General features: G+C 41.2%; 1 protein-coding gene across 1 annotated transcript in view; it reads left to right on the top strand.

Moving 5' to 3' along the window:
- Positions 1 to 24,229, top strand: part of WDR64 (WD repeat domain 64) — a gene marked incomplete at its 5' end in the record, with an annotated part of 54,984 nt that overhangs the window by 3,794 nt on the left and 26,961 nt on the right. Inside the window, 9 exons of the mRNA XM_081124041.1 lie at positions 2,673 to 2,775; positions 4,465 to 4,568; positions 7,322 to 7,351; positions 8,603 to 8,713; positions 10,711 to 10,925; positions 12,609 to 12,743; positions 19,156 to 19,235; positions 22,511 to 22,650; positions 23,612 to 23,738. Of these exons, the coding sequence (XP_080980167.1) occupies positions 2,673 to 2,775; positions 4,465 to 4,568; positions 7,322 to 7,351; positions 8,603 to 8,713; positions 10,711 to 10,925; positions 12,609 to 12,743; positions 19,156 to 19,235; positions 22,511 to 22,650; positions 23,612 to 23,738 (1,045 nt within the window). The remainder of the gene's footprint in view (positions 1 to 2,672; positions 2,776 to 4,464; positions 4,569 to 7,321; positions 7,352 to 8,602; positions 8,714 to 10,710; positions 10,926 to 12,608; positions 12,744 to 19,155; positions 19,236 to 22,510; positions 22,651 to 23,611; positions 23,739 to 24,229) is intronic.

Genomic DNA, 24,229 nt, shown 5'->3' with positions numbered 1-24,229 from the left:
GAAAGGTCCCTCTTTTCCTGTCCTCCTGTTACTTTCCTCACAAACTATCTGTGCCGATGCTCCTAAGAGGCATTTCTATTTCAAGTCGTGTGACCTAACCTTTCTGGGCTTCACATCCGTCATCAGTAAAGTGGAAATTCAGTGCTGGAAGACTAATTTCATCCCAGGATGAATTACCTGCTTTTTTTACCAGCCAACAGTAATCTTATAAGGTAGTAAGAACTAGGTTTACTCTTTCAAAGTCAGGCACAAAGGTACAACCTGATTCTGAATATAAATCTCTTTATTGTAGCAATGCCCCCAAAAGGTGAACTCTCTTTTTCTAGGTTTTGGTACAAATGATCTTGGGAAAATTGACATCTGTAAGATAATGAAACCTTAAAACTCAACTAAAACATCATCTAGACCTGCCCCTTTAATTTATACTTAGAAAAATTAGATGCAAAGAGATCCAAAGAAGTGTGATTGTCTTAAATTTATAAAGCTAGTTAGCGAAAAATTCTGGTACAGTTACAATATGCTTTTGCTACAATACCATGTTGGTCTGTGTCTCCAGTGGGCAAGTCATGAAAACACTCAAATTAATCCAGAGTAGGCCTCTTTGGCATCCAACACCATAAGGGATGCCTATAGCTGTAGGCCCTCAAGGGTGAATTTCAAGGGAATTATAAATCTAAAACTATATCTGCTAACTTCAAAAATGTTAAAAGAGTGCTCCAGGGTAGGTTAAAATATAAGTTGCATACATGTTTGGTTTCTCTTCTATCTGCTTTTCATTTTCTCCAAATGTTCATCCAAAAAAAAAGTATAGTTTAAAAAAATGAATCACTTAAAGCATGGAGCCAGCCCTTTAAATAACACAGTTAAAAGAAAAAAATTAATACTCAAACGCATCATAAAATGCTCCAAGCATGTCACAAGTATAATTACTAGACTGAAATAAACTGTTGAAAGAGAAATTTGAGATCCTTAAGGTAATGTGATTAGCAGACAGTAGAACTGGAATTGGACCCAGGCCCAAGTAAAAAGCTCCAGATATTGCCTCATACAGGACAGCAGTCCTGGGTTTCTTCCCACATCTGTTCTGAACACTTATCAGATACCAAGTCACTATCTCCATAAAAATTACACTAAAATTACAAATTGAGTTGAATGACAGTCTATAAACTGCTTTTTGAAAATATAGGCACTATAGAAATATAGAGAGTGTCCTTTCCAATTAAGGACAACCCACCCGTGTGGTGTGGCATTCTCCTATCCTTGAGAAACATACATGTTCAGTAGCAGGGGAATAATCATCACTCCCATAGTCATTTCACATTATTTTCTGAAACGTATTATCTGAGGTTAAATTGCTGACTTTGGTCAATCTTTAGTTGTATTTGGCTCAAGTCATTTCAATTGTACTGAGTTGCATTTATAAAATGAAGATGTGACAGGCAGGAATTTAAAGGTTCACTCCTCCAAGATTCCTGTCTCTTGGATATTCAATCAAGCCCCAATGTAGATACTATTGTGAAGGGACTTTTGCAGATATAATTAAGGTCTAATCAGATGACCTTAAAAGTAGAAAGATTATTCTGGGTTATCTGGGTAGACCCAGTGTAATCATGAGTCCTAAAAATCAGAAGAGGAAGGGAGAAATAAGATTCCAAATGTGATGCGGATTTGCAACACCATTGCTGGTGCCCAGAGGTAGGGTCCATGTGTTAGGACTGAAGAGAGGCCTCTAGGAACTAAGAGTAGCCCCAGCTGACAGCCAGCAAGAAAACACAGGACTCAGAACAACAACCTGAATGAATTTGGAAGCAGTTTCCCCCCCCCCCCCCCCGTCCTCAGTAAAGAACACGTCTGTCCTGACATCTTGATTTTAGCCCAGTGAGACCCATTTTGGACTTCTCGTCTACAGAACTGGTGAGCTAGTAAATGGGTGTTGTAAGCCACTGTGTTTGTGGTAATTTGTTTCAGTAGCAATTAAAAAACTAATACAGAGGGGAAAGTGTCAAAGTTCAAGACACCTATGTCTGCTGTTACAACCAACAAAAACCAAAGTGTAGCGATGAGAGGGATTCAAATTCAATAGCAGTGGAAGGAGGAACAACACTTGGAGAAGGAGGTTGGAGAAACGCAAATGAAAGACCAAAGATTATTATCTGTGATTGCCATTGGAAGCTTTGTTGTATTTTTGTTTTTAAGACAGGAAAGATTTGAATATGCTAAAGGCAAAAGTCAGACAACTGAACATCTATCTTAAGCTCTACAGTTTCTTAAATTCCAAAACTCCCCCTAAAAGGGATAAAACATCTTGCCCAGGAAGATCTGTGGAAAATGGATAGGAAAAGTCCTTTGAGAGTGGCCAAATTCAATGTCAAGAGTCTCAACTGGGACCCTGTCTGATGAAGGCTGATTTGATCTCCAACCAAGTGTGCTCTCCTAATAGAACTATCAGTCTGAGCAGGGACACCAGTCTGGTCCATTCCTCAGAAAGGAAAATCAGGGACAGCGCAGTGTGTGTTGAATGTATTAAACTGCCTTCCCTTCGTATGCGGACCCTCTGATGTTTATAAAGCAAGGTGTTGACTGTTAATCCAAGACTTTAAATCCAACCAACACCCAATCTGTTACTTCGTGGTGGATTCTGAAATATGTTCATGTGTTGTTTGGGATTTTAGATCTTTGGATATTACTCCTCTGAAGACGACTCTCTTACTTCCCAGTTGGATGAAGAAAATTTGGTTTTCCTCGTGTCTAGAAAACAGCGTGTCATAATTTCAGGTGATATTGTTCATTTCCCTTCCAAATTGATATGGGTTTTAATATGTTCTCAAAAATGGATATTGGGAATATAACATTTCCATAGAGTCACTTTTCATTTTATTTACTTTGTGACAGTTTCACATGCGATATCAAAAGAAACTGTACCTGCAGTTGAGTTTGAAATATTGTCATTGCTCTGAAGGACACTAAATAGAGAATTTGGGGGAGGGGGATCACATTTTACTGAGGAGGAGCACATCTCAAGGTAAAGCTCTCTATAATGGCACCTTAGTAATGCAGGTTGCAGTACCGAATGGAATCACATTTTTTTTACAATGTTCTTAAAATTTAATTTTCAACTTTTCACTAATTAGAACTCCTTTTCACACACTCATCCTCAGTTATCTCACGGAGGTTTAACCCTAGATGGGAAAATGTGCATTTGGGCCAAACACAGAGAGTGTTATCTCATTTGAGAAAGTCTCCAGTTTACATGTCAGTTATTTTTAAATTTGAGCCTGGTACCCAGCAACTCCCACCCAGTCTTCCTTTCGAAAGCACCTGAACTTACTTCAGTACTTTGTGACCCAAGCCCACCCTTGTCTTCGACCCTTCCTTAGCCCAATCAGAGGCCTCACCAGAGCCCAAACTCTGGCCATGGGAATCCTTAGCATAGAAGAAAAACAAGGGGGCTGTCCCTGCTGCCACCACCACTGAGCTGGCCAGTGAGCAGGGGACACATGTTGCTGGCATCCTAGGTTAGAACCTTGAAAATATCTTTCTAGATGGCAGTTGGGTTCTGTAGTTCATTTATTCACTCAACACACATGTGTTAACGTCTCCCATGTGAGCCAGGTAGCTCTCTAAGTGCTGGGGACACAGCAGAGAGCAAACAATCATAAATCCCTGACATCATGAAATTTGCATTCCAATGGGGAGAGATAGACAATGAAAAACATCAAAGAAGTAATATGTAATAGGTCAGACGGTGTGAAGTGGGACAGAAAAAAAATTAAGTAAGCAGGTTGGGGGAGAAGAAGTTGGTTTGGAGATGGGAACATGGTGTAGGGGTTTTAAGTGGGTGGTCAGGGAAGACCACGCTGGGCAAGTGATAAAGACCTGGAGTTAATGAGAAAGCAAAACATACGCTTCAGGTAGGAGTAGAAGAGGGGGAGACACCAGAGAGTGTGTGGCCAAGCTAAAGACTTCTGAGAAGCTACAAGAGAGCTGCAGATGCAGGGCAGGGGATGGGGGGGGGGGCAGGATCTGAGTTATACTTTCAATGTTTATTCTGGCTTCTGTGTTGAAAATAGTCTATAATGGGGAAGGCCCCGAAGCAGGGAGATTTGGCAGTGTCTTGACATAGGAGTATGTTCTCAGCCTTTTTTCCATTATTGATCCCCTAAGGAGCCTTTTAGACATTTTTCCTATGGGCCCCTCTCGCCCCAAACTCCCTCCCAGTGCCCTTCCCCACCCGACAGCACTGAGTATCTGATTTTGTGCTCTATGTATATCTGTGCACTGTACACAAAAATAGTGAGACTCATTCACACACCCCCAAGCACCAATTGGCACCTTCTTGGAGGCAGTATTTTCTCAGTTCAGAAAGCGTTGGTGGGTTTTTTTTTTTCTTTTTTAACAAACCTAACAAGTGACTCTTAGGATCTTTGCTGCTGGGAGTTGAACTGAATATTATGCTGTTGACAGGAAGTAGGAGACGGGATGTGATTAAATGCATTGTCAAGATCCCTCACTTGGATTTACTAATAGCAGCTTCTCAGAGAGGATTAATAACAGTCTTTAATAACCAGGTAATTTGACATCTTGGACTCCTCCTGCCCTTCCCCTCCCTCCCTCCCTCCCTCCCTCCCTCCCTCCCTCCCTCCCTCCCTCCCTCCCTTCCTTCCTTCCTTCTTCTTTCCTTCCTTCCTTCCTCTTTTGTTTTGTCTATGCATTATACATACGCATCACATACAGCAGAAATCATAAACCATATTTCAGAGTTATTCCAAAAAGTCAAACTAAGTATAACTAAAATAAAGAGACTCCAGAATCCCAGAGCACCTTTTGAGATTTAGTAACTGCATTTAGCATTGTTCCTCGTGTATCATATGAACCAGGTGGCATCAGCACAATTAACGGATGACCCTGGGTAATTTCTCAGAAAAAATCAGAAAAATTCACAAGCCAAGTGATTTTGTCATAATCCTACCAAATAATAAAGGGTCCAAATAAGAACCTTGGAGTAAAAAAAAGGGCTCAAGTTCTAGCCCCTTTATTTTACTAGCTATGATGTTAAGCATGGAACTTAAGGAGCCAGCGTATCTTTTCACTTCTTTTTTTTTTTTACATCTGCAAAATGCGGACAATAGGACCAGTCCTCTCTCCCTCAGAGGATCGTAGTGAAGGTCAAATGAGATAATGAATGTGGAAGCACTTTATGAACAATAAATCCCCATATAAATGTAATGCATTGCTCTCATTAATGTCATTGCTTTCTAAATTTATAAGTTTAGGACTTCTATTTTTAAAAAAGGAGAGATTTTAATGGAGGAATAGTCTAGATAGCATTTCGCTATGAAAATACAACGTGAATGTTTGGTATTAAATATCAAAAAATAATTCCAGTTACTAGTTGATTTCCAACTAGAGGCAAGCTTTATACAAGTAAAATATACCAAACCATTACATGATTAAAATGTGAACAAAAATTGTCAGCCCTTCAGTGATCTCTATTACAAGCAGCCAGATTTGGTGAGGAGGGGGCTGCCTTCACCCAGAGGACCCGAAGTGGGAGGCTCTGGGTGTGGGTATGGGGCCTGGGTCCCCACCCAACTGTGCATGTTACCTATTTATCTCCATGCCCTGCTTCCTCCTCACTGAGAACCAGACAACTTCCCTTCCTGGGTAGTTGTGCTGATTCAATAAATTGATGATACACAGAAAGTGCTCGGTCGGCATCATTGTCAGCACTCAGTGAATGTTGGCAATTAGGGTTGTGAACCAATGATATGAAAACAAAATGAGAAAGTCCTTCCTGATCTCTTTTTCAGTGCCTTACGGTCCTTCTCTCTCTCTCTCTCTCTCTTTTTTTTTACCTTTATTGCCTCAAAAATAGAACTAAGATGGTATCTAAATAAAAATGTGAGAAGGAGAATGATGAACTTTCTAATGAAACAGTTCAGGATCATGTGATGTAAGTGAGGTGGCTTCATATGTGCAGAAATGTGTCTGTCACACACATGCTTATAGGTGAACACGTGTATACTCACAAGCACACAGACACATCTGTTTCTTATAAGATACTGTAATTGAAGAGAAAAGATTGCTTAAACAATTATTTTTAAGACTTGATACACCAGGATTAAATAGCATTTTGAATGTTGCATGCCTTACAAATAGGATGACACATTCTATGAGAATAGTAATTTGGTAAGGGAGGTCACAGGAATAATTTATTAGGTAGTCAATAATGCAAAATATCTTATAACAGCTTAATCCATAATTTAGGCTCTATCTGACATCGAATAAATACATTCCAGGGTTTTCTTGGTGCCCTCTGGAGGCTTTGGTAATCTAGAATTCAAATGTCCTTGGTAAAAATTCCTGACAAAAAGGCTGATTTTAAAAAATTCAGAAGATAAACTTTTAAAGAAGATAAGAGACCCTGAGTGACTTCGCTGAAGATGAAGTTGGGGAGATTGAAGAGGAGGAACCACAGGCGTCCTGCTCTCTGCTCACCAATTTCCGTATAAGTTTATCCATTTGGAAATAAGTCCCTGGCAGGAAAGCCTCTGTGAACTCTTCAGATGAAAGATACAACCAGATGACCACACTAACAGTGATGGCCCTGACTTTTTCTCTTTTCCACATAATCCATTCCTTCTGGGCAGCCATTCCCTACATAGTTGAGCATCCAAAAGAAACCAGGTCATTAATATACGTCAACTAAACAATTAATTAACACGCCTTAAGGGTATAAGAGGCCACTCGTGTCCATTCTAGCTCTGCATGGAGCAAATCTGTGATCCTCAACTATTATAGTACCCGGGGCATGATATTCAGTTGGAACTTACTGAATAAAAGAGGAAGCCCACTGGGCAGAATGTTAAGTCCCTCAATAACTTGAGAGATAAATCTCAAATAAAGCAATGTGGTTTTTTTCTACATCAATCTATATTCACATCAGCCTATTTCACATTTTTTTAAATCACTCTTGCCATTGCTGTTAGTATTATTTTGCATTCCCAATTTTTTATTTGCTCTAAGCATCTAAAGGATGGGAGGCAATTGGCAAATGGGAGGAACAAAAGAACCAGTAAAATGTAAGACTCTGAGGGCGGCCACCAGGCTTAAAGATCAGTCACAGGAGCAGACACCTTGGCCAAAGCCAGCAGAGCACAGTCCACAGAGCTAGACCCTTAGGGGAAGGAGAGACAGGGAGGAGGCTGGTGGAGGTGGGAATGGCAAGTGAGAGTAAACCGAGGAGATCCTGTGCCATGTGGACGTCAGCATTCGCACCCTTAGCCAACTAGGTTTCATTACTTTCTTCCTTCGTTTACAGATGAGAGTGCAGACCAGCACCAACGTCACAGTGAGTACATTTTGAAAACTCCCAATTAAGTCAAATGTAGGGCTGTGGTGATGGTTCCTCCATAACTAATCTCAAACTCAGTGAAATGCTCTGAAAATAAGATGTTTTCCTACGTTGTAAATGTAGGTTTATTGACTAAAACTAAACCTTGAGCAACAGCACAGGGGACCCAGATCTTGCTTTGTGGAGTTCAGTTGATTGAAGAGAATTACTTGGAAACTGATTACACTGGGAAGCTTTGATTTAAATCGCTTAAGTTTTTCTAAGCACCCTCTACTCAAAAATGTATAAAAAGGGATACAACCCAAGTTGTGAGAATAAGGAAAGAGCCAATAGAAATAATATCAAGACATTTTATTTTAAACTCGAAAACAGCATAAAAATTTGAGTGCAGTGTTGTAATCTACTTGCTCTACATTGCTAATTGGATAAGTAACCTAGCAGCAGATGAAAAGCTATAGGGGCTGCTCCCAGAATCCCACATGCCTTCCTTTGAGACCCGAAGATGCTTGAATTGCCCCCCTGCTTGCCTGCACCCGGTGCACTGAACTACAAAGGAGGTCGCCAGGCCATCAGGCGGGGCAGAGCAGTCTGGTTTCTCCCTAGGCCTCTGCACCTTTGTTCCTTAAACTGAAGAAAACCTGTTAGATTCCTAATGTGTTTTACGGAAGATCCAAGGGCAGGCCTGAAACACGCAGCAGTTTCTGGCTCCCATGGATGGGAGCTGTTCTCCTTGCTCAGTAGTGTGCTGTCCTGGATATTGCTGATTCTACCCAACTTGGTGGCTTGAGGCAAGACACAGGCAAACTCATTGACCTCAACTTGATCATAGACCCGTGATCACTGAGGTCGTTTGTAGATATAAATTTTAAGCACGGCTACAGGGCCAGAGACCGTGGTTAATCTAGTCTCCCTGTGTGTCCCTGTGAAGAAGTGCTATCACCCAAGTGAACAGGGCACAAAGATGCTGCTCTGCCAGCCGCCCTGTGCTTCCAGAGCTGCATCGGGCACTAGCTCCATTGTCCCCCAGCTGACAGTGCTGAGAAACTCCGGGGAAGGGTGAGAGGGGAAAAGATGAGAGCCTCTCAAGACATCACAGAAGAGACACTGGGAGGCTCCTCTGCAAACAAGGAGGCAAAAATGGGGTTTTTAATGTAACTAACCTATTTTTTAGTAACCATCACTATATGGTAGGACAAAACACAACGTACATCCCCTCTGCCCCCCTCCAATTCTATGCTTTTCTATCAGGATACCTCTTGGATTACAGGATGCGATTACCTCTCGCAGCTGAAACGAATTGTTGCCACCACAGAAAGGACCATTATTGTCTGGGATTATAAAGCTCAAGGGAGCAACCAGGTACTGTACCAAGAGAAAAACTCAAAGACAAGAGATTGTCTTTTCCATGCTGGTAGGATATGAGCACCAACCTTTATCTACTGCACATCAGTTTCCCTATATGTACAACGAGGGGAGTTTAACTAAATAATCAAGTTCAGCATTAATATCACTATTAATATTTTTTCACTTAGTGTGTATTTAATTTGGGGGTATTGTGGGGTTTTTTTGATAGAGAAAGGCTAATCCCTTTCTCCCTTTTATACCCTTCTCTTGAATCCAAGTAATAGCTTTTTGCGTATGCTCATGTTATCAATTTCACAGCTTTTCTCTCTAGCCCAGCTTTGTTTGGTGAGAAATCTACTTAAATCAAATGCCTTGTTCGGGCAAAAAAAAAAAAAAAATCTAGTGGGGCAGATGTTAATGTTAAGCCCTTCAGTGGGTGAGATGTTACCACTTAACCAATTCACAGTATTGACTACTGAGCATTTGCAGACGTATGGAAGTAATGGGCATGTACCTCGCACTCACACCAAATGCAGTCCAGAAGGACCTCATGAATAAATGTAATATATAATGTAATGGTACAGAAAGTCATACAGTCAAAAAGAACAAATGGACAGGGGCCCAGGGAGAGGCAAGGATATAAATCAGGACCCTCGGGAAGCAGGCGGATTTGAAGGACATGAAGGGTTAAGAAATGCTTTCAGCCTCCTTCGTGCCATAGGGCCCCTAGTCTTGGAGGAAAACAACTTCTTATGCTTGTCCACAGGGTTGTAATCATCTATTGAAGACAGAGTGATTTTCAGGAAGGCAGCTGCTTGCTTAATGTACTTTATTAGGGGATGTGTCCGTCTCTCATGCCCTGTAGCTTGATAGCAACCTGTTCTCGGTCCAGCTCTTGCTTTTCAATCCCCAGAGGCCTCTTCCTCAGCTCTGCAGCCCCCCTCCCGCTTCCCTTTTTTCCATCTCACCTGCACCCCCTGAGGGGATCACCTGGGCTGAAGCAACGCTCCCTCTCCACCCTATTAAGTCTCTGTCCTTCAGGACTCTCGTCCTGGATGGGTGCTGGAGCCCTTCTCTGGTCCCTCAGAGGCTGGCACAGCTGGAGACAAACGCTGGCTGGCATCACCTCAAGTTCAGGGCCTGTGGACTCGCCCGGGTGCTTGCTGGCTCCCATCAGTCTGTTTCTTGCCCTTGCACACTCACTCTCCCATTCCTGGCAAGTATTCCCAGATTCCATTCTTTATCTCAGGCCCTCTCCTTCCTTCTCACCGATGAACTTGCCCCTATTTTCCTGAGAAAACTGAGCCTGGGAGGCTTGTCCGCTTTCAAAGTCCAGCCCCCCCACCTTCAACTTTAACTAGAAACACGCCCCTACTTGCTTTCTCTCTTCCTTCCTTGTTCTGAAGACAAAATACCTTTATATCTGACACCCTGGTGCCCTCCTTCCTGGCCCAGGAAAAATCCCCATAGCTTCTGTCCTCAAGATATATAATTTTTTATCATTAATCTCTCCTCCTAGCCTCCTTCCTCTAAAACTCCTCTGAATCAGGTCCCAGATCCAAGGTCACCCGCCCTGTCCGTGGGACCTAATGTGCCTCTTCAGTCACTGTTCACCACAGCACCGTGGTTTATCTCCTTACCTGCAGTTCCCACTCTCTGTAATGATCTGCTTTATTCATCGGCCTCCCCCACTAGAACGGCAGCTCTACAAAGTCAGAAACTTGTCTTGTTCAACACTGTATGGCCAGTGCCTACAATAGTTCCTGGCATGTTGTAGGTGCTCAAGAAGTATTTGCTGAATGAACGAATAAATGAATCTCTACATATGTTCACATCTCACTCATTCTAAAGGGAACAAAACAAATTAAATTTTTTTAAGTATGTATTTTTTCTGCTTTAGGTAGAGACTGAGTTCCAGGGGAGCAATGGATGTGTAGGGACAATATTTAAATTTAATGTTTACGTATTTAGAGCAATGTGATAACTTATTGAAAGTGCTCTTCTGTTTCCAGGAAAACTATTTCGTCATAAAGCCGATGGACCACTGCCTCCTCTGCGTGTGTGTCGTGCCCGTCGCCGACCAGCTCAGCCGAGACGACATCCTGCTGGGGGACGATGGTGGATTTGTGAATAAATTCACAGTAAATACTGACGACTTTGGATTAAAGCAGGCAAAGACCAAAAAAAAAGTACAAAATCAGGTCTTAGACTCAAAGGACTTTAAAAGGTAAGTGTACTCCACGGGTAGTCCCATTGTTTTAAAATAGACATAGTTTAAGTATTTATGTAATCAAAACAATGTGTCAGACCACATGGTAAAGATGTGAAACATCCAACTGAACAAGAAATGCCTCTGATCTCAAAGAACTTCCAATATACAGGAAAAGTAGCCAATGAAGTTCCTGTTCTAAGTGCTATGGACCATTAAAATCTGTAAGTACTTAAATAAAGAGTTAGATATAAAATTAAATTATGAAAAACTATAGCAGATCTATGTAACTATTTACTAGCATTTAAATATGGAAGAAGTTTCTCAGCCCAGCTGGACGTGGCTCAGCGATTGAGCGTCAACCTAGGATCCAGGCGATCAGGGTTAGATTCCCTGTCAGGGCACATGGCCCGGTTGCGGGCTGCAGCAGATCAATGACTCTCTCATCATTGATGTTTCTGTCTCTCTCTCCCTCTCCCTGAAATCAATAAAGATATATTTTAATAAATAAATAAATAAATAAATAAATAAATAAATAAATAAATAAATAAATATGGAAGAAGTTTCTCAACAAAAGCAATGGATGTAAAATTCAAAGAAAAAGTTTGCTAGATTTGACTCTACACAAAAGAAAACCTCTGGGCATCAGAAGATAACATTCATAAAGTAAATAAACTGGAATAAATATTTGTAACAAATATGATAGACAATAGGTTAAATGCTCTTTCACAGGTATTAGAATTCAATTTAAAGAAACCATAATTCCCCCAGAGAAACACGGGCAAAGGTCATGAACAGATAATTCACACACATGCACACATAGTACAAATAGTCAAGAAACATTTCCACACGCTCATCAGGCAAATTTGCTAACAGTTATCTCCAACTGATAGGTCATGAGCGATTTTTATTGTCTGTAGTGTCTCTGAAGATTTTAGAGTAAGGCATATATTTTGTTTATTAGCAGAAAAACAAATTTTGTACTAAATGTGTCCTCTCTATTACTCAAAGAAATACCACTTAAAATTCTGTATAATTTCTCACTTACAAAATCAGAAAAGATTAAAAATGAGGAAGATGCTATGAGACTGGCATTCTCACTTACCACTGGTGGTGGAGTTTATGCGCCGGATTCCTTTGTGGAAAACACTTGGGCAGGTGCATCAAGTGTCTTAATATTTGTACATTGGGATCTGGGTTCCCCATGAGCTGAAAGATATAAGTATATCTCTCACAGTGTTATTTCTGATAGTAAAATATCTAGTGTCCAACAGTAGGGGAATGGTTTGATTTAAATGATTAGTAGTCATTGGAAAATACAAAAATGAATGGATTCATATAAGATAAAAAATAATATGAAACACAGGTCTTCATTTAGATGACCATAATTTTTTCAGTAAAGAAGATGGTACTAATATTGGACTGTGATTCTTCTGTATTATTTTTTAAATTCTTAATTTATAGCTCAAAATGTAATGCTAATCTTTTCTTTCTCCATTTTAAATAAATTAGATTATGAACATTTAATTAAACAGTTAAAAGTGGTATAATCCATAGGGCGGTATTATATATGCCAGCTTTACCCCAGTGCAGAGTTGCAGTCTGATTAATGTCAAGTTGAAACGACAAACACTCAGCATGATGAGTCTGTGTGTCTAACGTAATCTCTCCCCTTTTTTCTTTCTTTCTTTTCATTCCCAGCGTTAAAAGGAAGCTGCATAATGACTGGGTTATGAAAGTTAGATATATTTCCACCCTAAATTGCTTTGGATCCTGCTCCTTAGACAGTGTTCATTCCTTAGTTTTGGACACCTTGAAGAGACTGGAGGACAGTGCGTAAGTGCAATAGCTTATATACGTGAATTTTATGTCACTTTCAGGATTGTATTTTTTATTTTTTTTCAAATTATAAGAGAAAGTTTATTTAGAGAGTTACAGAGGAAGTAGAAGTGAGCCAGCTGGACTGCATAGGCTCAGGAAACAAGTGACAGAGGCAGAAGAAGGGCCTTGGAGCTTAGGGGGGAGAAAGACAAAGGTAATATCCTGGGTAGGGGTGGAGGAGGGAGAAGGGAAAGGCTCGGCCGTGCTCCCCAGAGGGAGACTGCACTTCAGGCTTTTTATTATTGATAAGCCCCCGGCAGCGCTGCAGCTATCGAATTGGTTGTTAGAAAAATCAGACGTTAGCGATTCCATTTGTTGGACACGATTAGACTTGCAGGAGGAAACTGAAGTTATCCGTGCAAATCTTAACAGGATGGGGCCTCTTGCAGCAGTTTTGCTCATTTGTTGTTTGTTGCTATATAATCGATTGGAGTAAATCAATACAGGCGTATCCATAACTACATCTCCCTGATTCCTCTTTTTGTATCTGCTCTTAAATGGTGGTGTTCTTTAGAGTTCTGTCCTTAGCCAAGGTAAATTCTCACTTTCTATGCAATTCTTGGGTAATGTTCCTCTTCTCCAACGTATAATACCTATATGCTAACAAAACCCAAGCTATCGAATTAGTTGTTAGAAAAATCAGATGTTAGCTATTCCATTTGTTGGACGCGATTAGACTCGCAGGAGGCAACTGAAGTTACCCGTGCAAAACCCATGAATTTTGGACTTACTAGTACCTTCCCACCATCTCCATTTGCTCAGAGCATCATAAGTTAGGGAGGTAGGGGAGAACACTTGGGGAAGGCTTCCTAAAAGGCGTGTCATGCGTGTGGAGCTTTGAAGAGAAAAGCCACAGAGTGTGAGTGGGGCGGATAAATAGCCTCATTAAAGACATGGCATTCACAAGGGTATGGAAATGGAAAAGGTGACGCGTTCTAGCGCGTGGAAGTGGCTCAGTAGGACTGCAGCGTGGAGAGGGAGAAGACTTGGAAAAACGAGGCTGGGCACAGCAAACGCAAAAGGCCTGCGAACCATAATAAAGCGTGGACGTTTAGCCTGAAAGCTACGGGAAGCCGCTGAATGCTGTAGACAGGACAGTGATAAAATACGTGTTTTGACAGAGCACCTTAGCAGCCAGGTGGGGACTGGAGAGGGGAAAAGGCGCACCTTGAAAAGAGGGAGACCACCTGGGAAGACATGGTGATAGCTTAGAAAATAAATGGTGAAGGCTTGGAAGGAAGGAGGGAGAGAAAACCCATTCTTGTATTCTTTACGAGATTTGGTGACCGACTAGATGAGAGAGCAATAAAGGAAAGAGAGGAAGCTAAGTTTCGTTTTTTCATTGTCAGCAATATTTATTGCATGCCTGTTATGGACCAAAAACTGTCCCAAGAAGTGATACAGGGGTATATAAAAAAGGCTAACTCTCTCTTCTCCTGAAGTTCAGATTCTAGTGGGAGACACATCTATCAGCAAATAATCAAATACACACTACGCAATGCAAGTACAGGCGAGCATGTGATGGAAACGAAGGGGGGTTACCGTGGAGAGGGATGGGAGGCAGTGGTTCTGACAGGATGGTCACGAGAGATGCTCTAAGGGGGTGACATCTGAGCTGAGGTCTGGGAGCGGAGGAGCAGCCATGCAGATGGCCAGGGGACATTAGAGCAGCAAGGGACTGCCAGGCTTCTGGTCCAGAGGACTGTCTGCATGGCTGTGCCGTCTACCAAGACAGAGGGAAGGCAAGGAAAGCAGTAAGTCTGTGAGGGAGCAATGAGCCACTCTCCCCATGTGTTTATCACCCAAGCGGTCTTGGGCATGTGACTTAACTTATTGGCACCCCAATGACCTCATTTATGAATGGAATGAGACTGACTTTCTTAACTCGCAGGACTTTTGTGTTGCTCGAATAAGCTGAGATGGGTGAAGGTGCTCTGAAAACTATAATACACTGTAACAGTTGAGAGTATTATTATTTGCTTATAGACATTTAAGCTCTTTCATGAAGAATAGATTTTTAAAGACGACTTTGATTTTCATGTACTGTCAAAATCAATAATAATAATAATAATAAATACTCTAATACTGGAACAAAGGAGAGGCATTAATCTTTTCCTTTGGGAACAAGTTACAATGGAGCCAGTAAACTCTTTTTTGAGCATTAGGATCTGCTGATCAGGTGGTGAATTCTTGCATCAGATTTTAAGTGGGGTAGTAATGTTTTTTATCTCACTCAGATTGGACACCTACTTTTTGTCAGGGAAAATATGCCCTTCAACTGGCATGATTCTAGGTAAATCTGATGCTCTCTTTGTTTTTTTGATGAAGTAACCTGAAGAGCAGAACTGAGTTAGTCACAGCTTCACACTCTCCCTCTCTTCTTTTAATCCTTCTATCCCATTCCATTTTCGCATGTACACGCACACACACACACACACAAACACAAACGCACAGACAGGCAACCATCCCGGGGGGATTCATGTATCCTTTTGTTTATATATTCCCTGCAAAATGTTATGTGTTTTTAATTTCTGTAATAGTATTGAGGAGAATTTAAATTCCTACTCTCTGTACTGTTCCATAGATTCAGCACTTAGTGGCTGTGAACACTGAGGTTATCTAGAAGGTTTTATTTTTCCAACCAGCCAGCACTTTCTGCTTTGCTCTGCAAAGCATCCATTTTGCCATAGTCAGGAGTTTGTCTCTGAGCCCGACGCTGACTTCCTAGGATTTGTCACATCTCCTGGAATTTGGTTGATGATACATTCAGCCCAAGGGAGTCAGTCGACTGTGAAATAAAAGTACTCAGACAGCTTCAGCAAACAGTGATCACTGATCTATTCATCGAGGCTCTGGCTGAGATTTTCAATTGCGTCCTTGGGCCCCTCTCCTCCTAAATCTGGAAGCTAAAGAGAGCTCTCAAGGGATACTGTGTAATCATGTCTTCCTGAACCACACTGCCACTAGAGTGTCAGCCACCTCAACAGGAGGAGACCCGGGTCCACTCCATCCCCAGATGCAACATATGCTGATTCCTGTCATTTCCTATAATGAGTCTCGAGCTGAAGCAGATGAAGCTACATTCATGCTAGCCCATAATCGGCCAGCTGGTAAATGGGAGCCCGCACAGCTCCCCAAAAGGCTGGGGGAAAAAAATCTCCTCTCAAAAATTTTCCATTTCAAAAATGATTATTATTCTGGTTATAATTTTGTGTGATAATTTCACGAAGTTTTCTATCAGCAAGAAGATGAACACCTGCAATTAACTATGCCAGGCAAAGCACGTTGGCCTGTTGCAAGACATCTGCTGAAACTTTCACCCTTTCCTAGCTTGAAAATTTGCAAAAAAAAATTGCAAATAACTGCTGGGCATTCATTTTTGTCAGTTACCCAGTTCAGAGGCAGATTACTATATTGGGAAGTATATAGTGCCTCTGGGTGGGGTTGCTGTGGAGCCAGGCAGAGCTGGTTTCTGTCCCAGCGCTCATTAGCTTTGTCACCTTTACCATGAGCTCTTCCTCAGTTTCTCCATCTTTAAATGGGCGCAAATATATCTACCTTTCCATTTTACAAAAGTTACCTAAGTTTGCTCACGTGGCGTGCCTGATTTAATGTCTGGCACAAGGTGCTCAACAAATGTTAAGTTTCTCGTTTTGTTTCCTAAATAAAGATACTGCAAAGCACCTAAGAAAAGACTGTGAATACAAGACAAGCAGGTGGAGCTATTATAGAGCTATACTGCTTGGGGTTTTGTGTTCCCACTTCTAGAACAGGAGTCAGAAAAGCTGGGGGGCCAAGTTCAGGGGGCCATGTGTTTTTGTAGCATCTGCTAACTAAGAATAATTTGTACAGTTTTAAATGGTTGAAGAAAATTAAGGAAAAGAACATATCACACCCATAAAAATAGGAAATTCAAGTTTTATTGCTCATAGAATTGTATGGGAACACGGCCATGCCTTCTCATTTATGTATTATTTATGGCTGTTTTTGTGCTGCAATGGCAGAGTTGAGTAGCTATGAAACACAGACTGTATGGCAAAGTCTAAAATATTAATTATCTGGTTCCCTAAAGAAAAAGTTTGCCAACTCCTTCCTGATCTAGAGTTTTCTACGGCACCCTCCCTTGGGAATGGGCACAATGTAATTCAACGACAGCTGATAATCCAGAGAGAGGGCCACTTTTTAAAAAAAATACCTTCACCTGAGGCCCCCTGAACTGTCTTAGCCCACATCATCACGGAGACAATAAAATGCCTTCTTCCTTGGCCCCTGCCGTCACTCTCACCCACCACCCCCATGACCAAGGTGAGAAAAGATAGGACACACTGCTTGCTCACTGGCATTGCTCTTTTTAAAAAATATATTTTTATTTATTTTTAGAGAGAGAGGAAGGGAGAGGGAAAGAGAGAGAAACACCGATGAGAGAGAAACATCAGTGGGCTGCCTCTTGCATGTCTCCTACTGAGGATGGAGCCCACAACCCGGGCATGTGCCCTGACTGGGAATCGAACCTTTGACCTCTTGGTTCATGGGTTGACACTCAACCTCTGAGCCACATCAGCTGGGCCGGCCTGGTTTTTTAGGGAGCACACGATCCCCCTGGAAATGCCTTCATGTCTGGGCATCATCCTACATTCACTAAACAACCCCAGGCATGTAACATGGGCCCTTGTAGAGTCACCTCTTTACCTTCCATCCGATGACCCGGCTTCCCTCCCCAGATCAGAGCTCGCAAATATGCGTAAGGCCAGCGGGGAGAGCTGGGATGAAGGATGCTATCATCCAGGCAGGGTCTTTTGATAGCAGGGTGTTTTGGGGTGTTTTTTTTTTCCTATTTCAAAAAAATTGTTGGAAAATCTTTCTTTTTCCAAAGTGCTATTATATCAAGGGAAAAGTTCAGAGAACACTTGCCAGAATCAATACATCTCCTTCTGGGTGACTCTGGAAAGTGGTGTTGTCAACTAGGTATTTGTGCCTTAAGGGCATTCAAAGAAATCTTTATTGGGAGCCTTCTGCATTCAAGTCCCATGGTATCCACAGTTTATTTTGTTACAGAATGGACGACATGGGCCAACATCTATACTGAGATTATATGATAGATGCCTGTGCTTCAGGGAAAATAACACGGCACCAGGAGAGAAAATAACCCACAAGACGTTATTTAGTTGGTAGGGGTGGGAGGGTGGAGTTCAGGAAAGGCCTTTCTGAGAAGGTTACACCTGCAGGAAGGTGGTTGCTAATATGGTTGGGAGAATATCTTCAGCCCGTGCAGAAGCTCTCGAGAAGGGAAAAAGCTCAGTGCAGCCAGAAGGCGGCTGTGGCTGGATCATAAAGTGCCGGGAAGAGGGGGCCTGGGGTGAGCCCAGGAAGGTGACAGGGGCCACCTGGGCCAGTGAGCCCGGTGAAGGAATGGGGCTCTTCTTAGTGCTTTGGGAAGCCAGCGGAGAGAAGGGATGTGAGCAAATTCATGTTTTGCACACATCCCTCTGGTTGTGGCAGGACGATGGGATCGGGGTGGGAACGGGAAAAGAGAATGGCAATTGTGCAAGCTGAGAAACAGCAGTTTGTTGCGGGGATGGAGGGTTGAACCAAGATATTGCCGTGGGAATGGGAAGAAGGGGTGAGATTTCAGGTGTATTTTCAAGGCAAAATCAGCAGGACTTGATAGCAGATTGGATGTGGGTGGTGAGAGGAGGAAGTTTCCAAATGTGTCCCTGGCATACGTGCCACCAATGGACCCACTTAGCCACCAATACCCTTTCTGGATTAAGACGTGATATATCTCTGCCCGTCTTTACCACCAACACGACCACAACTGTAAGGGGGGCAGGGACTGGATTTTTTATTTTAGATCTCTTTTTTTACATTTTATTTTTCAATTACAGTTAACATTCAGTATTATTTTGTATTAGTCTCAGGTGTACAGCATGGTGGTTAGACAATCATATGTTTTACAAAGTGATCCCCCCAGATATTTCAAATACCCACCTGGCACCATAGATAGTTATTGCAATATTTTTGACTATATTCCCTTTGCTGTACTTTACATCCTCATGACTATTTCATAACTACTGATTTGCACTTCTGAATTCCTTCACCTCTTTCACCCAGCCCCCCCAACCCCTTTCCCTCTGGATATTTTTTCTTTTTTCTTAAGTAGAAACAATGCAAAGTGTTGTGCTCATATCACCACGTTGTGGAGTAAAATAGATTCTGTGGGGATTTAATAATTACTTATAATATTTTCTGTGGCTAAATGGATTTATAACCAACTGAGAAATGAACCTGTTGAACATAATCTCTTTATAAACTGGAATTAGCTTCATGCAGGAAATCCCATGTTTTACATCAGATCTGTGTTTCCCAGGCCTGTCAGAGAGTTTTCCATGCCAAGAGGAGCGAACACTTTCTGCTACTGTATAAAAGCCAACGTCATTGTCACTGGAGGTAAGAAAACAGTTCACGTTGCACAGAGACTTTCTACTTTGCAAACTGTGCTCTTCTTAACACAGTCATAGAATTTTCATAAAGTTGTACAATTTTACTGCTGGAAAAACCTTTTAGAGAATTTAAAATGTGTATAAAGTCAAATCTGACTGCCTGTGTGTGTGTGTGTGTGTGTGTGTGTGTGTGTGGCTTCTGGGTTCTTAGAAAGGCCTCCCCTAGCCGAAGAATATGTGAAACACATTCCTCTGTATTTTCCTATAAGTTTTTATTGCTTCATTTTATGTTTTAACTTTAGTTCTTTAACTTATCTAGAACGTATTTCAATGTGTGAGAGCCTGTGTTCTTAGCCTGGGACTCACGTGTGGGCTTTTAAGTCCTGCAGCCCCTGAAGCTCAACAACACTCGTGTGTCTAATGTGCGTTTTTCTGGAAAGTTTAAAATTTTAACAAATTGCCAATGGGAGTCCATGACCAAGAAAGTCAAGAACGTATGGCTTAGAGTTAACAGAGAAGAGGGCCACGGACATAGCCTTTAAAATGCCAACATTTAAGGGCAGATTATCTGCTGAGGGTAAGGGCCAAGGTGTGGATATAAGAAGCTGGGAAAGGCAGACGACTGAGTACTCTTTGAGCCCCAGACTCCCCATTTGTAATGTGGGGGTTCTCATATAGTGCAATGGCTTCATGCCTGGGCCCCAGAGTCAGATGACTTAGGAACAAATCCTGGCTCTCTCACTTGCACGTTGCATGGCCTTGGGCAGGTTATTTAACTCTGCTAAGCTTCAATCTCACCTGTAAAATGGAGCTGATAATAGTACCTCCTCATAAGGTTATTATAAGAAGTCTGCGGAGTAGCATGTGGGGGTCTTGGCTCAGACTGAGCAAGTTTTCTGAAGCCCTGCAGCGATGATTCCAAGAACAAACAGGAACCTGCGTCTTTAAACTCTCCTAATTAAGGTTATCATTAAAGACCTCCGCACCAAGTCTAGGACACATAAGGGAACAAATACCAGTATTAGATGTGTTCCAAAAAAGAAATGGCAGGCTCGTATCACAATTTCATGATCCCCGCTGCCCCTTCCTGAGTTAAGTTATGAGATGAGCAGATTCCGGGGATCTAATGTCCAGCATGGTGACTGTAGGTAACGATGCCATATTGTGTAACTGAAAGTTTCAAGAGTAAATGTTAAACGTTCTCACCACACATACAAAAAATAGGTAACTATGGGAGGCGATGGGTGTGTTAATTAACTTTATCACGGTAATCACCTCACAATGTATACAAACATCAAGTCATCACACTGCACATCTTAAACTTACACAATGTTATAGGCTAATTATATCCCACTAAAGCAGGACAGAAAAAGAAAGCAACTTTCCCTTCAATCTACAAGTAATAACAAAATGACAAATCCACTCTTCAAGATTTTAATTTGGTCCGTGTCCCTGTGCGCTCAATATTGCATGCTGTAATTTCTTGGTAAAAATGCATATTAAAACAGTGATTTTTTTCCCTTTTGTCAACATTTATAACACATTTTTAGGTGTGTATCCAAGATAAAAATTAGTGATAGTGATTTTTTGTTGTTGAGAAATGGCAATCTTCCTAATTTAAAGTACTTAAATATTAATGGAAACGTGTTATTCTTAGCTCTAAAAATAAAAAGGCTATTTGTAAGAGAGAAATAAAATTTAACACTAATTATCAGGAGTGGAACTAGAGATTATGGGGGAAAAGATTTTTTTTAGTAAAAAATTATACCCTTCCATATTATAGAAATCTTCTACCTGCATGATTTTAACAATTAAAAAACAAACTGACGAATCTCAGAGGGAAGGTGGTGGTGGGTGAATGGGTGGGGGGGAGAGATTAACCAAGGAATTTATATGCATATATGCATAACCCATGGACACAGACAAGAGTGTGGTGAAGGCCTGGGGTGGGAGTGGATGCGGGGTGGAGGGGTCAAAGGGGAAAAAAAGGGACATCTGTAATATTTTCAACAATAAATATAAATAAAAAAACAGTATCTATGCTATGCTAGTAACTACATACAAATTATATGTGCAGATATATATATGCTAGAAAGAAAGATGAAAAATGAAAACAGATGATTTATTATAATGGTATAGATTATGTGCAATTTTCCCCTTCCTTTGATTTCTTCTGTTATTGTAATGTTTGCATAATTTAAGAATGTGAGAACAAAAGAACAGCTGCCTAAAATGCTTTGGGAAAGTAAATAAAGTATAAATAATACATTAATGCATGATTGAGTAGGAAAGTACTGAATCAAGGAAAGGGCTCATCAAATATTTACAAGAATTCACATTTGCATATATAAATACAATTATTACAAAACAGCCTTGAGGAGAAGCAGCAGATCCCAAACAAGGCTGGCCTCAGCAAGTCCCAGACTGCATCCTGGAAGAAACAGATGCAATTTGCTATGAGAAGAAAGATAAGAATATGATTGAGTGAAACCAATTGCAATTTGCTATGAGAAGAAAGATAAGAATATGATTGAGTGAAACCGACTGCAATTTGCTATGAGAAGAAAGATAAGAATATGGTTGAGTGAGAGACAGACTATTTTTTTCCATCTTTACTGGGACCTAATTGACATATAACATTGTGTAAGTTTTAAGTTGTACAGCCTGTTGACTTGATGCACTTTTATATTGCAGAGTGATCACCACCACAGTGTTAACTAACACCTCCATTGCGTCACATTATTATCTCTCTTTTCATGGTGAAAATATTTAAGATCTACTCTCTTAGCAACTTTGAAGTCTATAATACAGTATTATTAACAATAATCGCCACTATGTGCATTAGATCCTCAGAATTTATTTACCTTACGACTGGACGTCTGTAGGCTTTGACCAGCATCTCCAAGAGATGCCTGCATGCCCATGTTCATTGCAGCTAATTCACAACAGCCAGGATACGGGAGCAACCTAAGTGTCTGTCAACAGATGAATGGATGAAGAAGATGTGGCATGTTATACACAAAGGAAAATTATTCAGCCATGAGAAAGGAGGAAATCTTGCCATTTGGGACAACATGGATGGACTTTGAGGGCATTACGCTAAGTGCAATAAGTCAGAGAAGAACTAATACTGTGTGATATATATGCAAACACTGAGCTCGTAGAAACAGAGTAGGATGGTGGTTCCCAGGGGCTGGGGGTGGGGAAAATGGGAAGAGACTCTTTAAACTGTGACCACCTGCATCCCTGAGAAAATAAGTAACTGTTCCTTGCCCCTTTCAGGAGATGACAAGGTGCTCCGGCTGTGGCACCCCAATATCAGCACCAAGCCAGTGGGGAAGCTCGTGGGGCACATGTTCAGTATCACCGAGATCGTCACCAATGAGAAAGACCAGCTCGTGATCAGCCTCTCCTCCGCCAAGGTAACAAAGAGAAAACAACTAAAAGAAAAAGCCATCTTTCCTTTAAAATCAACTATTGGAAAATCTAGAATACAGACAATTTTTGACTGAAATAGCTGACAGTCCCTGAGAAAAATATTATCAGTGTGGAGAAGGAAATGATGAGCCGCTGTTCTGTCTCTGCTGATGATAGCACAAGGAAGGGCGTGTTTAAAGACTAAAAAGAATACAACTCCGGGAAGAGAGCCAATGTTATCCTCAGTAGTCACACAAGAGGCCTCCCATGACAGACAGAACATCATCATTAAATGCACAAAAAACTAGGATTTCTGTTGTTGCTGCTGCCATCAAACGGTGTTTAAATGTTCTAACCAATGTGATAAAGTAAGGGGAAAAAGAAGCTATAAATATTGTAATTGAGGAGACTAAATTATTATATTTGCAACTAATGGGATTGCTTGAAAATTTTAATAAAATCAGCTTAAAATTTTAAAATAAGTTTAATAAGGTGGCTGGTTATAATAGCAATTTCTAAAAATAAATTTCTATGGAAGAGCAGTAACCAGTTGGAAAAAATTGGGCAGACAGCATTTATAAGGGCAAAATATTCCAAAATACCTAAAAATAACCTTAGCAAGCAATAGTTCCTATTAGTAGAAGATAACTAGGAAGTTTTCTGAGGCACTTTTATTTAAGAACATAAACAGAGGGATGTCCTATGTTTCCGCATAGAAATATTATACTGTAAGATATTCTCCAGCAAAGTAAGCTATATATTTCATGTTAATCAGGATTATTTAAGTATCAATAATTGAGCCAAGAGCTAAACTAGAGTTTAGCAAATACGTGCTCATCATAGAAGTCATATTTTGCTGCAAGTTCTTAGGAGCATATTACAGACTCTGAAAATGCTTCAGGTAAGCAGCTCTGAGTGGGGAAGGACAAGTGTCAAGGCAGTGAGCTATGCTCTTTACTCCCCCAGGTCTTCAGGGTGTGGGATATACAGACTCTGTCACTATTACAAGTCTTCCATGACAGCCAAGGAGGACCCGGGGACATGCAGATTTATTCCATGATATACGACTCCAACCACGGCATGCTTATCGCAGGTAAGCATCCCAATTAGTGGCAAACAAAACTCGTACCCTAACTAGCACTTGAGCACGAACTAGAAGAAAACCAAAACCAGAAGGGGGATTTATGAACCTTGATTCATCACAGTAGGTATTTAATTCAATTCTGTTCCCACCTATGTTTCCATGGCTGGTGTATAAAATGTGTAACTGTCCTTCTCTGAAAATACCATGTCGTTGCTCTAAGTTCTTGAACCTGGGAAGATGTGGCGTGGGTTAAGCAGAGACATGGGATGCAACCTGTTGCTAAGACAAGGAAAATTCTGCTCTGGTTTGACTCTCGGGAGCAGGAATATGGCCCACCTTAGAGCAGATGCACCCCTTTCTTCAAGCAGTTTGGCCCCAGGCATTCCAATAACGAAACAGTAGTTACTCAATAAGAAGGGTGTTGACCACCTTACCTGCCCTTTCTTCTAGACAAAGAACAGTGGAGAGAGAGAGCGTAGAGGCCCCAATGACCGATCCCC

Source organism: Miniopterus schreibersii, assembly GCF_964146895.1.
Source record: "Miniopterus schreibersii genome assembly, chromosome: 21".
Classification (NCBI taxonomy): domain Eukaryota; kingdom Metazoa; phylum Chordata; class Mammalia; order Chiroptera; family Miniopteridae; genus Miniopterus; species Miniopterus schreibersii.
Note: the sequence above shows the minus strand (reverse complement) of the source record. Positions and strands in the feature narration are given on the sequence as shown.